The 14796-nt window shown below is 54.1% G+C and overlaps 1 protein-coding gene across 1 annotated transcript; it reads left to right on the top strand.

The window, feature by feature from the left end:
* Nucleotides 1-1989: 1989 nt before the first annotated feature.
* Nucleotides 1990-11279, top strand: PMM1 (phosphomannomutase 1). The gene is made up of 8 exons (XM_054167726.1): nt 1990-2262; nt 2367-2484; nt 3332-3408; nt 3617-3708; nt 6089-6188; nt 7019-7094; nt 9940-10055; nt 10822-11279. Exons 1-8 carry the CDS (start codon nt 2005-2007, stop codon nt 10942-10944), a joined length of 960 nt encoding a protein of 319 aa, XP_054023701.1. The 5' UTR covers nt 1990-2004; the 3' UTR covers nt 10945-11279.
* The last annotated feature ends 3517 nt before the right edge of the window (nt 11280-14796 follow it).

A 14796-nucleotide genomic window follows, 5' to 3' on the forward strand; every position in this document is an offset into this window, starting at 1 on the left:
CTCAACCATATCATGGCTCATTGGAAAACAAAGGCTTATATTCCTGAAACCCCAGGAGTTCACCATGTATCTGGCCCCGTGACTGTCTTTTGGGAGTCCTGGCCTTTAGCTCATGGCTCTGTTGCACGGAAGAGCAGTTCTTCGGCTTCTGGTAGTCAGGCAACCTGAATTCATGAAGGCATTTCTAGTCATTCTGCAGCATGACATGGTAGACACACATGGTAGACACCCAGACTAAGCATCCACATATTAACTGAGTAGGGAAATGCATAACTGCTCTTAGGCAAGTGCTCTGTAGGAGCATAACCCTGAAGTGAACTGAAGTCGGCTCTTGGTCGCGTACGAAGCAGCTGGGTGCTGAGCAACTCTTCTGGGAGCTTAAGTTGATCTGAGAAGTGAGTCCAGCTTTTTCAGGGGTAGAACCTCATAGCTGGAAGGTCACAGAGGCTGTGATTGTGCAGAATCTTCAATACCAGGGCAAATACCAGCTGTAATGCCTATGCATGACTGCCTTCTTGGCTATGTTATGGGGGCAGCTCACAGAAATGATGTGGAAATAGCTGTCTTGGTAGGCATTAACTGGTGGGCACATTGAATGCTTCCCCAGCAAGGAGCTGAGGATGTTTTGCTAAACCTTGTCCAAGGCAATGGTACAAAGGTAAATTATTAACAGTGCTTCTGTACATCCCCCTCTCACTGAGTGGGAGCAGGAAAAACAAAAACCCAGGACCTGTTGAGCCACCCAAAAGCTTCATTTTGAGAGGAATCTGGTGGAGAACAGGGAAAAGGATTTGCACAATGCCCTGGAAGCAAATAATATTGGGGGGGGGGGGGGGGGGGGAGAAACAAGACTGTAAAAAAAAAAACCAACAACAAATCTCCCTGCAGTTCTAACTTAGCTCTGCACACTGAGCAGTGGCTGGGGTAGGAAAGCAAGCTAACTCCTGAGCAAAAATTAACCCCCCAAAACCCATCAAGTGTTCTATGTAGGTTGTTTGTAATGTCAGAAAATAATTCAGGAATTCTTGTAGGAGGCAGCAGCCAAGGAGCCTGTCCACCGTTACCTGTCAGGCCAGCATAATATGGATCCATGTAAAGGTGAAAATACATACAAAGCCATGCAGACCTGGTGCTTGGGGATAGAGCCTAGTGGTGGACTTGGTAGGGTAGGGTTAACAGGTGGACTTGATGATCTTGAAGGTCTTTTCCAACCTAAATGGTTCTATGGTGCTATGATCTGACCAGGTGATTAAAGCCTAAATGGCTCGTGGGCTAATTGCTAAGCAATCAAAGCAAAGGTTACTGCGAGAAATAGATTTGGTTTTCTGCAGGGGGTCGGAGGCTGAAAATTGCTAGTTGTTAACAGCACCCGGTTATTGATACTGATTATTGATACCGAGGCGTGGGGACTGACTGGGGCAAATGCTGGCTCCTGCCCCCTTCCTTAAGACACGGAAAGCCCCAGAGAAACTGAGCTTCCCAGGTAGTTCGGTCCACACCCCCAGCCCCTAAGTACAGGGCGACAGCAGTAACGTCGTTGAAAGAAGAAGGTTGGCAAGTCACCGAAATTCCAGGGTTTGAAACTAGATGGGCTTGTATTGTTGAAGTGGGGTGTGTGAGATTCAGACCTTGGCGGCACCGAGCTAATCTCAAAGCCAGGCAAGAGCTTTGAGATAAGGGAAGGGTATATGTCTGCTTTCATATGTAAAGTCAGGAGCGATGAACTTACTCGTTCGTATTTTGTATTCAAGACCTGCCTTATGTCTCAGAAGGGGTGCTGGGTTTGCAGGTCATCGCCTGGCACCCTTTTCTGTGCAAAAACGGCATAAAACAAGTATCTCGTCTCCGTGTGCCGACTGGTTGTTGCACGGCGGGCGAAGAACCCAGATTTGGGACATTAGTGATAACAACAAATGTGAAGACAACCCCCCCAGAGCCGCAGATCTGTTGTCGCGGCTTCAAGGCAACGGATGTAACGAATGAGCCGCAACGGGGAAGCCGTTCATGACCGGCAGGTTCGGGCTGCGCTGGAAGGGCTGTGGGAGACACGGGGGTACTGAGAACTGGGGGTGGAGGGGCGGCCACGGCGGGTCCCATCTCTCCGGCCGGGGGGGCGGCGCGGCCGCCATCGCCGCCCCAGCACGGTCCCGCCTCCCGCTTGCAGAGGCCGGGTCGGCGGCGGGGATGGCGGCAGCGGCGCCGGCACGGGGTCGGGTGCTGTGCCTCTTCGACGTGGACGGGACCCTAACGCCGGCTCGGCAGGTAGCGAGGCTCGGGGGCGCGGAGCTTTGGGGGCGGGGGAGGAGGTCTGCGCGCCCCGGCGTTCGTGCCGCCGGCTGCGGCCTCACCCGCTGCTTCCCCGCCAGAAAATCGAGCCGGAGGTGGACGCCTTCCTGCGGCAGCTGCGGGAGAGGGTGCACATCGGCGTGGTGGGAGGCTCCGACTATGCCAAGATAGCCGAGCAGCTGGGGGACGGGGATGAAGGTGAGACGCGGCTGACGAGGTCACCTGTGTCCTCAATCGGAGCCCGAGGCTGCCCCCGGGGCGAACGGCCCTGCCGTGCCCAGGCGGGAGCCGCTGCCCGGCTCCGGGAGGGCAGAGCAGGCAGCCTGCTCCCCGCTGCTGCCAGCCCCGGCACTGGGTTTGTACCAGCTTCGTCTGGGCCCTGACAGCATGCCCCCTCTTGCAAATTTTTGCCTCCCTGCTGCTCCGTGATGGGTTCCCGGGGGGGTTCCTTATCGCGTTTATATGGGAACGTGGGGTAGAGGAGGGAGTGAGAGGGCGAAGGGACAGCCGCTGCTCCCTCTGCCACGTTTTCCTTCGCTGTCACCGATGACAAGCACGGCATCTGAGCTCTGCCTCTTACCTCCTTATGCCGAGGGAGGCCGAGAATTCCCGGCTGAGGCTGATGGCTGAGTCGGCAGTGCCGTGCATCCGAGTTGCGAGAGGATCTGGAGTTAGATAACCAGCAACTGCATCACCCCAGCACCCTGGCAGTGGGCAGCAGAGGAGAATGAGCAGAAGTACACAGAAGTGGTTGAAAGCCTGACATTTTTGAGCCCTTATCTTTGAGGTGCCACTGATTCAGCCTGTGACCTCAGTCAGGTCATTTCCCCCGCGTGCGTCAACTCTCCACCTGTGAGCAGGAGATAATCTCCTTGCCCACTTCGTGGAGAGCAAGGAGAGTTGGTGGCCCTTTGCAGAGCGTGACAGATGTGGAAAGCACGGCACTAAGGAACTGGGAGGATGGCTCACTCAGTTCTGAGACCAGCCCCTTTGACCCCTTGTCCAAGGTGCTACTCATGTTTCCTCTTGTTTCCTCCCCGCTCAGTCGTTGAAAAGTTTGATTACGTCTTCGCAGAGAACGGCACAGTGCAATACAAGAATGGGCAGCTGGTCTCCAAGCAGGTAGGTACAGCTCCCATAGCATCCCTCTCTTTCTCCATCCTCAGGCCCCTGTGCCTTACACAAGATAAAGAGCAGCATCTGGCCCCAGGCAACCTTGCCTCTTCTCCCCAGATGTCAGATCTGAATATCTCACTCTTCCAAGTCATGTTCTCAGGTGAGCTTCATGGGAAGTCAAGCATCCTCCTCACACCCTCTTCTCCTCCCATAGGCCATTCAGGACCACTTGGGGGAAGAGCTGCTGCAGGATCTAATCAACTTCTGTCTCAACTACATGGCGCTGCTGAAGCTGCCCAAGAAACGGTAACAGCCCAAGGCCTTGCAAATGGCAGTGGTATCCCTGATTCCTAGTGAGCTTTGGACTCCAGAGCTCCCCTCAGAACAGCTGAGCTACTGAGCTTCTCTTACTCTAGGTTTTATCTTGGTGTCTAGAGGCCCCATGTGGGATCACTGTTCCACTGAGCTGGGCACTGTGGAGGAGAGTCTTAGTTCTGGAGAGCCTGCACTATTTTTTAGCATAATGCCTGCTCTTTTGCCCCTTGAATTTCCTTCCCTGGGAAGCAAGGTACAGCCACTGCATGCATCAGGGTACAGCCACTGCATGCATCAGGGTACAGCCACTGCATGCATCTTGTGCAGGACAATGGTACCAGCTTGTTACTGGTCCAGGCATCAGGCATCCTTGATCATATGAATTTCCAAGCAGATGAACAATGGCTTTTAAGATGGGAAGTCCAATGCCTGAGCACACAGTATCACACTGTTTCTGACCCACTGTCACTTGGCACCAGTGGTAATAGGGCTGGCCCTGCTCTCCCTCCAACTAAGTATTCCTGTCCCCTTCTCCACATGAGAGATGCAGCAGCCACAGGGTGAGCTGGGTTGGTACAGCTCCCCTGAAGGATGACTATGTAGGAGAAGGGCCACTGTCAGGAAGGAAAAAGGTATGTTGCCCTTGAATCAGCTGGCTCTGTTACTAAAGAAAAGAGGGAGAGGGAGCAAATGGCATGAAAGTGGAAGGGAAGAGCATGAGGAACCCTTTCAGAGGCAGCCTGAAGTTAAACCAGCTTGGATGCAGTGTCAAACCCCCCTTCAGACCACAATTTCACAAACTTGAAGCTGGTGTGAGCCAGCAGGGTTGTTGACAGCAGTGGCTCATCCCTCCCTTCACCCTGGCTGGTTTGTTCCTGCTCTCCCCTGTGTTTGCACAGTGAAGCCAAGCAGGCAAGTTGTCTGCTTGAAATTAAGCTGGTGAAAGCTGATAAACTGTGATCCAGATTAGTTGCTTGATGTGAGTCACCACGTGGCAATAAGAGGACTGGTGAGGGGGGCCTGGGTGGCTTCTTGCAACAGGACTGCTGGCTGAACATGCCCCAGAAGTGTGGGCTGGGACCTAGAAGCCTGAAGGCTGTTATGTTACCTCCTTGCTGTTTGGTTGCCCAACAGTCAGACAAAATTTCAGCTCCCAAGTGCCTCTGTGGATTTAGGCTCATGGGTTTTCTAGCAAAGCAAGGACTTTAACCCACTGTCATGGTTTAAACCCACCCAGCCAGCACTAAATCAAACACACCCACATCTGAGTCTTGGCCTGGGGCATGAACCACCAAACCCTTGGTGCTGTAGAGATGCTGCTCCCAGGCTGCAGGCATGGCTGCCCATGTGTCAGTTCCCCATCATGTTCCTCACTGTGTTAGGAGACAAAAGGTGGAGAATTTTTCCCCTGGACTGGGTGGTAAGCACCTTACAGAGAAACAGCAGGCAGGTCTGGGAGGGACATCAGAGAGTTAATGAGCTCAGGACTCCTCAGTTGGATAGAGAAGAGGATGTCCTTGCTCCAGCTAGGTTTCTGAAAGAGTATCAGTCTGGTTTCAGATTGGCAGTGCTACCATCCACTCTTGTTTCTGCCCCACTAGTGCTGACACCTGTCTGACCCGCCAGTAAACCATCCCAAGGTGATAAGCAAACAGAACTGGCTGGCTTTATAGCAAAGAAAAAAGAAGGGAGTGCCAGTTAAGTGCTTTGAACCAGCCCACTGAAGAAGCAGCAAAGTAGTGATCCCAGTGCAGGATGAGGGTGACAAGCAAGACCTGGGTCCTGGCCATGCAAGGGTAGGTAAGAGCTGCAGTCACCACAAAAGGTGTGGAGGAGGACAAATAGGGGATACAAAAGCCCTATGTATCCTACCTGATCTGGGTCCCATGAAGAGGTCCTGAGTGCTCATCAGGCTGCCACAGGACATCAGCAGTGAGTCACAGTGACATACTCCATCCCACTTCCCCAAGCTACTGCCAGCTTCACTCAACCCACCACAGAGGACATTTCTTACAAGCCTCCAGGGGTGGAGATGTCACAGTCTCACCAAGCAGTTGATCCAGTCCAGGCAATAGCTGTCCTTGCAGTTATTGAAACCTCAGAAAAGACTTCTTGTCATGTCACCTAAGCTCATTGCTTCCAGCCTGTCCCCAGGACACACAGGAAGTGTTCATTCCTCGTCTTTTACAGTCTCTCTTTATAAAACTAGGAGCCCCTCGGAGACCTTCGGAAGATGCACAAAGCAGCCATGAGTGGGCACGGCTTCTCTCCTCCTTTGTGCCCCTGCACAGGCTGCATGCCTCACTGAGCAGGCATTCCCCTGTTTTCCTCACTCTGCTCCAAGTAACCTTGTGCCCTTGCCCACCCCCAGAGGAACCTTCATCGAGTTTCGCAACGGGATGCTGAACATCTCCCCCATCGGCCGGAGCTGCACCCCGGAGGAGCGCATTGAGTTCTCCGAGCTGGACAAGGTACACAGCCCAGACTCAGGCCTGCCCTCCCCTCTGCTGAGCTTGCACTATGCCACATCTCAGGTCTTATCTCCTTTCCCCCCTTGCTAAGGAAAAAGGAGCCCAGCTTCGGGCTGTGCCCCAGGCCAACACGTGCAGCAAGGTGGAGACAGGACTGGGGGTCAGGAAATCCACGGAGAAACACACAATGAGCGGAGGAATTTGACCTCACCAGGAACTACTGATGCAGTGGGGTGGTCAGCAGGATTCCTTGTGTGAGAGCCCCAGGGAACAAGGGGCAACTCTTTGTTTACAGCAACCAAAGATAGAATTTCACTGAAAATATCAGAGACCTAAGCTTCTCAGGTTGTGTGCCATGCCTCCAGGCTGGCCCAGCAGCTGTCTTTTCTCTCCCACTCTCCCCAGCCTCAGCAGAGCTGGAACTAATAGACACTCCAGACTGGGAGGACCACAGTGGATCTGCCAGGCAGATCTCTGCCTGGCATAGGGGAATCTTGGGGTCCAGAGACTTCAAGAGTTTGCAAGACTTTTAAGCAAAGCTGGAGACTTTGGGTTATGAGCTGGACTTCTGGGAAATTGAAGGATTTCATTGCCAAGGAAGGGCTGGGATCTGCTCTTCCCAGGAGCCTTCTGGAGCTACCCTGAGCTGGTGGCTTTTTAAGCAGACACTCAGCAGGTGAAAACTGGCTAAGCAGCATTACACTGGGCTTGAGGCAGGTGGGAAGGGAGCAGAGCAAGAATCCAGAGTTGCCTGGTGGATAGTTTACAGTGGATTCACTATCTAGTCACTCAGACCCTCTCTTCTCCCCTCTCCTCCTCCTCCTCCGCAGAAAGAGCGGATCCGGGAGAAGTTTGTGGCCGCCTTGCAGAGGGAGTTTGCTGGCAAGGGCCTGCGTTTCTCTCGAGGTGAGCTGGTGGGGCTTCCCTGGCTTGGCCCTGGCCTCTTCACCCATGTTTCCCATAAAATGCTGGGAAGGGAAGCAGAAACTCTGGCTGGTCCCTCCAGGGGCCTAGAGACCCTGGTAAGAGCACAAGGAGCTTCCGTTCCTGGAGAGCCACTGTGGGGGCATCACGCTGGCATTCACAGCGGAGTGACAGCAGAGAGTAAACCCTGCTGGGGATTTGCCTCCTGGGGAATCAGGCAGGCAGGCAGGCTTCTGTCCCATGATGTTATCTCTGCCTTAATTCCAGTTAGCTCTGTGGAGCCCATCCCTGCCCAGGAGCTCTGTTCTGGCTCAAGCCTCAGCAGAAAGGTGACCAGCAGAGCTCTAGGCACACGTAGCCCTCTCTGGCAATGATGTGGTGTAAGGGAAATGGTTGACTCAAGGGTGTCTTGGCTCTGAGGACTTTTTGGGAGGGTTTGCTACAGAGGAAACATCTTTCTTCCTGGAAAAAGAGGTGCCAAGAGGAAGGGAGTTTGCAACTCTTGTGCCATGGCTGCCTTCAGGGCCACCTCTTGGGGTGGAGGTATGCTCTTGCATGAAAGTGAGGATCCAAAGGAGGGTATCGAGCAGTCACTGGGGGTCTGCATAGGACAGGGAGGAAAATGAAGGTGTCTGAGTGGTGGGGCTGGAGTGGAACGGTGGGTATGTGTGAGATAAGAAGGTGCCACATGGCAGCCTAACCAAAGGTCAAAGGGATGACAAGGCTGGGAGGTGGTAGGTGACACCCAACTCTTGCACCCAGTTTTGACCACTCCCAAGGGTCTGGCCTTCTGGTCCTCCAACAGCTTTCCTCCTGAGAGCTTCCTCTTGCCTTCAGCATCCTGCCAGGGTCATCCTGTGCTGCCCACAGCACTGACACACACCATTTGTTACAGCAGAGAAAGACAAGGTCCCCACCACTGTGTCCCTGCAGGCACAAGGGATGAAAGCAGAACAATGAGCCTTTCTCCTCTCACTTTGGGAAGCTGCCATGAAGAGCCCAGGCCTGTTGTGTAAAAGCAAGAGGACCAGAGGAGCTGCAGGCCCCCCACTTCTCCACAAAGAAAACACAGGGTGTCTCAGGTCAAGCATCCAAAACCAGTGAGATGCAGAAACAGGGCTCTTCTGCCAAGCTGGCTCCATGTGCCTTGTCCCAGCCTGTGGAGGACAGAAGCCCCAGAGGTGGTAGATCTCCCTGCAGCCTCCCAGACCCATGCTCTGCCTAGGCCAGGGAAAGTGCTGGCTGTCCTCCACACCACCTCTCCTGCCTTTCATTTCCTACCCTTTCCAGCTGGCATCAGGAGCCCCTTCTTGCTGTCCATCTCTGTTTAAAAGGCCAGAACACAGTGAAGTGCAGGGGGTTTGGCTCTGGATACCAACCCAGGAAGGTTTTTAATGAGGTCACCCAAGTTTAGCTCCTGCTGCGAGCCTGGAGGCATCCCCACCCCTGAGCTTGCAGGGCACTTGCTCCTATCTGTGCTGCAGTGCCCTCCTGTCTGGTAGTGAATCCTCTGACTTGAGCTGGGTGCACAGGCTCCATCCCTAGCTCCTCAGGCTTCCAGGTTTGGGATCCCTAAAGCAAGAGTGACACCTCAACCACCCAGGGAAGAGAGGAGCATGGCATCAGGATGTACACATTTGAACAACCTGGGGAATCGGTGCCTCTCTTGCAGCAGAGACCATTCCCTGTGGGTATCTGTCCACTCACCCCCTTCCTACAAGAGGCAGTGTTATGATTGACACAGAAGGAGAAGATGAAACTCCAGAATTTCTGCTAGCCCAGTAGATTGCCTGAGGAAGCACAAGGTCCCCTTGAAACCAGGAAGAGCAGAGACCTTAACTGGCAGGAGGGTGCCCATCACAAATCAAATCTGCCATTCCTCCCATTCTTCCTCCTCCCTCAAATCTGCCTCTCTCCTCACTCCCTGAGTGAGACACAAACCTGCATGCACCCAAAGTGGTGGACTTTGTTTTGGAAGGAACATGCCACCCATGTCTGTGCTGGGATAAGGGTCTGGCTCTGCAGCCTGTGCATGCAGCAGGGCAGCTCGAGAGGACAGGGAAGGTGCTGTCTGCAGGCACTCCCAAAAGGCAGCACAATGCTGGGGTAAACTCTGCTCTGGCTAAGAGCAAGGGCTAGGAAGTCTGTCAAACTGTTGGCTGCAGGTGTCCATGTGCACACCTCTGCATGCTCTCTGAGAAAGCTCTCTGGGAAACCTCTCTCTCTTTGCCCCTTCTGCCATGTCCAGATGTTGACTCTTGTGGCAAGAGGTGACAGGCCAGGACTGAGGGTTCGTAGTACCTGCATGGCAAGGTCCTTGGTCCTTGATTAGCACTCAGAGCCTGCTCAAGGTGGGCAGCACAACCAGCTGGGACCCCTGAGCTGTGTGGTACATGGAGTTTGCTTTGTGCAGGGTGCTACAAGGCCCTGGTCCCTGCAGGGGTAAGGAGTGTCAGCACAGTGGGTGTGGAAGGGCCAGCAGTGTCCATGCAGAGCCTAGGGAAGATGAGGTGCCAGTCTCCAAGGACAGGCATGCTGATGCTGTCTGCAAGGCATGACTCCATGTCTCCACCAACAGATGTATCTCTTGGGATCTCCCACCCCAGAATCCCACTGGCTCCTATTTGCCTGTGGGCAGGGGAGCTGAGCTGCTATCACCCCAGCCATGCTGTTGTCACTCCAGGCTGTTGTCATAGGAACAGCATCTGCCACTGTCCTAGCCCCATGTCCGAGCAGCACAGGAAGGCAGAGCTGATGCCCCGCACAGGTCCAGCTCCCTCCCGCTGGCTCCCACCAGCGTTGCCTGATGCCCTCCCTCTGCTGGCAGGTGGCATGATCAGCTTTGATGTCTTCCCAGAGGGCTGGGACAAGCGCTACTGCCTCAACGTGTTGGATGATGAGAGGTTTGACACCATCCACTTCTTTGGGAATGAGACGAGCCCTGTGAGTATGCCCTGCTAGCCCCACACTCGGCTGCCTTCTGCCCTGCACGGAGCTGCTCCGGTACGGGTCCCGTGCCCTGAGTCCCCAACACAGAGCTCTAGCAGCAGGAGATGATCTCATGTGGTGTGGGTTTGCAGTGGGCTCACGGTGGTGTCAGGGCAGCTGAGTCATGGGGAAATTGCCCTGGATTCACTGTGCTGGGGAGCAGGTCCACCTCAGCATCGCTTTCCCCCCTGCAGCCATTCCTGCTGCCCACAGGACCCAAAAGACAAGCCCCCAGCACCTAGGAGAGGGCTTTTCAACAGCATGAACACCTTCACCTTCATTTTAGAGTAGTGGAGGATGACATTTCCTTGCTGCTGTAGACCAACTTGGCCATCCACTCAGCTCCTTCCAGATAATGGCAACTTCTACCTCCCACATGTGCCTACCCTACCTCCTGCTAGCCCCTCCACAGGCAGGACAAGGGTTAGCCTCAAGCTTCTGGATGAGCTTTGCTGATCTGGGACCTTCCTTGCCCTTTCTATAGTCTTCCTCTGACACAAAAGAGAAGAGGCAAGAGGAAGAGAGCAGGGATCCCAGCCCAATCTCTTCTGCCTCCCTGGGCCAGCAAAGCCCTGGCAGCCCCTTCTCAGCAGATCCCTCCTTGCCCAGCTGCTGGCTTCCACCCCAGCTCCTCACGGAGCAGAGCAAGATGCGGATCCATGGATGAGGATGCTGTAGGCAGACCCTGCTGACACTTCTCCTGTTTTCTGTTCCCCTGCAGGGAGGGAACGACTATGAGATCTACGACGATCCCCGCACGGTGGGGCACAGCGTCCAGTCCCCGCAGGACACGGTCCAGCGCTGCCGGGAAATCTTCTTCCCAGAAAGAGCCAACGAGTGCTGACTGCTAGGTCCCCACAGCCCTGCCCCAGCCCTACCCTCTACCCTGCCCAGGAGAAGCACTTTCATTTGAGGAATCTGCTCAGGGTAGACTGCAAAAAAATGAATAACACTTCCCAGAGCTGGCCAGGAGGTCCCCAGTGAGCGTGGGTGGGAGCGCAGGAGGCTGCCTCTGCTGAGCAGCCCTTGGGCACTACCTCGGTACGGTTGGGGCTTGTGGGACCTCCTCACCTCCAGAAAAACTTCTCTCCTGACAGTCCAGGCTATGGTGGGTGGCAGTGAGAGATGCTTTCTTGGACAGAAAGCATTTGAAAGGGCCAGCCATGAGTGTGTGTGTGTCCATCCTGTGCTCCCTCCCCTCTTCTGTTTTGCTGTTTCTTTTAACACTTCTACACAAGGGAACATGTGTCTCACATTTCTCTTCCCCCTTGCACCTTGGCCGGGGCTTCTGAGTCCCCAGGCACTCTGTCACCAGAGCTGCCCTGAAGTGAGAGGCCAGGAAGGCTGTTTGGTCCGAGCTCATGGTAGGAAGGAGCAGCAGTGACCCTGTCTTGTTCCTATGATGTGCATCGTAATGGAGAGGATCACCATGTCCTTTACCTTGTGCCACACCATGCCAGTTCCTACAGGTGATCTGGGAAAGAGTTTGAAAATGACTCTGCTCCTGCTCTGAGTTTTGCTCAGGTGCAGGAGAGGATCCCTATGTCCTTTACAGAATCACAGAAACATTCAGGTTGGAAGAAACCCTCAGGATCACCAAGTCCAACCGATAACCCTGCTCTACACGGTTCACCCCTCAACCATATCCCCAAGCACCACATCCAAACCACCTTGAAACACATCCAGGGGTGGTGACTCAACCACCTCCCTGGGCAGCCTGTTCCAATGCCTGACCACTCTTGCTATGAAAAAAACGTTTCCCAATGTCCAGTCTAAACCTACGCAGATGTAGCTTGTGGCCATTCCCTCTTGTTCTGCCACTAATTACCTGTGAGAAGAGACCAGCAGCCTCTCTACAATGTCCTTTTAGGTAGCTGTAGAGGGCAAAAAGAAGCCACACCATGCCAGTTCCTACAGGTCATCTGGCAAAGAGTTTGACAATTACTCTGCTCCTGCTCTGAGTTTTGCTCAGGTGCATGAAGAAACTAATCCTCTCTTTAGATTGCAAAAGAAATTACTACTGTGGGTTTATTTCCTGTGTTCTGCAGAAGCTGGTAAGTTAGACTTTGCCTGGTGTATGCCCAGCACCCTGCAGAGCCACTGGGGGCAGAAGACTTTCCAGTAGTCTTCCCACCTGCATGCCCATTGGGTGTCACAGATGTGTCACTGTAAAATCTTACCCAGGACATTCTTAACAGGCTGAGTCTCCTTCCTTGCCAGTGCTCAGCTTCCCATCGTGCTGCCAGAGTAAGTTTCAGAGAGGGCCAACACAGGCCAGGCCTGGTTTCCTGTGTCAACAGAGGTATACACTCAACAGTGCCCCCCAAGCTTGCTTTCCACACCATCTCATCCCACACACTCTGTTCACATGGTCACCTCTGGGGACACAAGTTCTCCTGTGTAGACGTCGTGTGTCATCCTGCTCCTCTCTTCTCCTGGCTCTCTCTGGGTTGCAAACCCACATCCCTTCTTTGACCCTGGACTTCCTCCCTCACACTGCCCCTTTATCCCCAGCTGTTACAGAGTCATGGAACCTTTTAGGCTGGAAAAGACCATTAAGGTCATTGAGTCCAACCATCAACCTAACACTACCAAGTCTGATCTTTGTTATTCTGGGCTGTGTGACCACACCAGTGATGCTAATCTCAACTTGGTGATCAAGGGGAGCTCAGGGATCCACTCTGGGGAGATGTCCTGCTCATAGCTCCCAGGGCACACAAGTCTGTTGTTTGTGGACCTGGAGGGTGCCAGAGGTCCCTGCAGAAGCTCCCCACATTGCTCCCTGAGAGCTTTTCTCCTCACACCCTCATTGGTATGGCACTGCCCCATCTCTTGCTCTTGTTTTCTCTCCTCTTTTTGTCCTGTGCTTGCTTTCCTCATCATTGCTTCTCATCTCCCACCTAGCAGCTGGACTGCAGAGGGAAGTTTGTCAGGTGGCTGCTGCCACTTAACCAAAAGGCTAAGTTCTTCAGGCAAGAGATGTTGGTGCTCTTAGAGCCAGGCAGGGTTCCCATGTTGCCACAGGCAGAGTTTTGAGTGGACTTGGGCGCTGTTTGCTGGCCGCAGGACCAGGGGCGCTGCATGACTGGCACTGGCAGGGTGCTGTCTCCTCCACCTGGCTGCACCTCTACAACACATCAGGTCTGTAATGCATCACACTTGCATGAGTGCAGTGGTCTGCCCAGCATGAGGAAATCCCCAGCAAATGCACAAATCCTTCCTACCCAGAGAAGATAGTTCTGTATGTGGGTGAACAGGACCTGTTGGGGCAGCCCGGATGCAGGGTACACTGTTGACCGTCCACTGGTTTTGGCCCTCCACTGCAAGCTTCATGGAGGAATTGTGTGTTTTGTGGTTCCTCCTCTGTTTCACTGTGGATCAGTGTGGTTTAAGGGGGTTATTTTTCCCTCTCAGTCTAGTCTAAGTCGGCAGGATCCCTAGCGAGCTTAGTGGTGGGTGAAGAGCAGGGCCTGGCCCCAAAGGCAAGAGGCACCACGGTGTCCTTGGGGGCTGAGGTGAGTTGCGTGTTTGAAGGAGGGGGCAGGCTCTGACAAAGGCTGCTCCTGATGGCAGCACATCCCTCGCTTAGGGTGGGTGGGGCTGCAGGGCAGAGACAGGGATGAACTGCTGCTGGAGCAGCCCCAGACTCTCAGAGCCACAGAATGGCTGAGACTGAGAGGACCTCTGGAGGTCATCTGGTCCCACGCTGCTGTTGAAGCGAGGCCACCATGAGCCCCAGTTGCCTGCCCTGTAGTTTTGCAGGCAGGGATGAGGCACAGCACAGGGGTGGGAGCCCTACACCGAGGGAAAGGTGCATACCTGCCCCCGAGACCCCTTTGCCACGATGCTCCTGTCCTGGGTGGGTGCCCACGGCGTGAGTGGGGCTTTCTGCCCACATATGTACGACTGAGCAGATGTGGCAGGCCCTGCACTGGGGACTGCCTTGCCATATGGCTCTGTATCTGTGTGAGATGCATGGCTCCTGTCTGGCTGATGCCAACTGTCAAACAAGAAGTATATTTAAATACACATGTATGGCTAGTAAACAAAATAAAAGAATCCTGTGAAAGCTACGAGATGCAGTGGCTGGAGGCAGTGTGTGTTCTGCTGAGCTCTGCTGGGGTGAAGAGCAGCCAACAGGGCAGCTGCTCTTCAAAATTCCTGCACAAGTGGGGGACCAACCCCAGTCATGGTTCCCCTGATTGTGGTGGTCACTTCTCTTGGTGAGCAGCAGCATCCTGTCCCAGGCTCAGGATCTGCTTCCACAGAGGCAGGCTGGAAGACCCTAGGCTTTCCCTGGGACCTGCTGTGCAGAGGTGGGTGAGTAAACCCTGCTGTCTGGATAAAACTCTTGAGTGCTCCAGGTGCAGCATCTCCACTGTGACGCACGCACACGAGACAAAGAGCCGTGGTGGGCAGGGCTCATGGGAAAGTCACTTTTAATGGTTTATTGCCAATGTTACAAAGGTCCACACATGGTCAGACAGGCAGGAACCACACTGGAATTGTAAAAACACCAACAAGTCTAGGGGTTTAGTTTATTTTCAAAGAAAGAAACCCAGACAAATAAAAATCGAACGTTTGCCTTGGCCAAGCTGCCTGCGTGTCCCAGGGATGCCTGTGGCCTCAGCTGGCATCGCCACAGCCCCTTGGTGAGCCAGGCGTTGAGTTGGCAGTGAGATGGGCTGTGGGGTCC

The sequence above is a fragment of the Dryobates pubescens genome, chromosome 15, assembly GCF_014839835.1.
Source record: "Dryobates pubescens isolate bDryPub1 chromosome 15, bDryPub1.pri, whole genome shotgun sequence".
Classification (NCBI taxonomy): Eukaryota; Metazoa; Chordata; class Aves; order Piciformes; family Picidae; genus Dryobates; species Dryobates pubescens.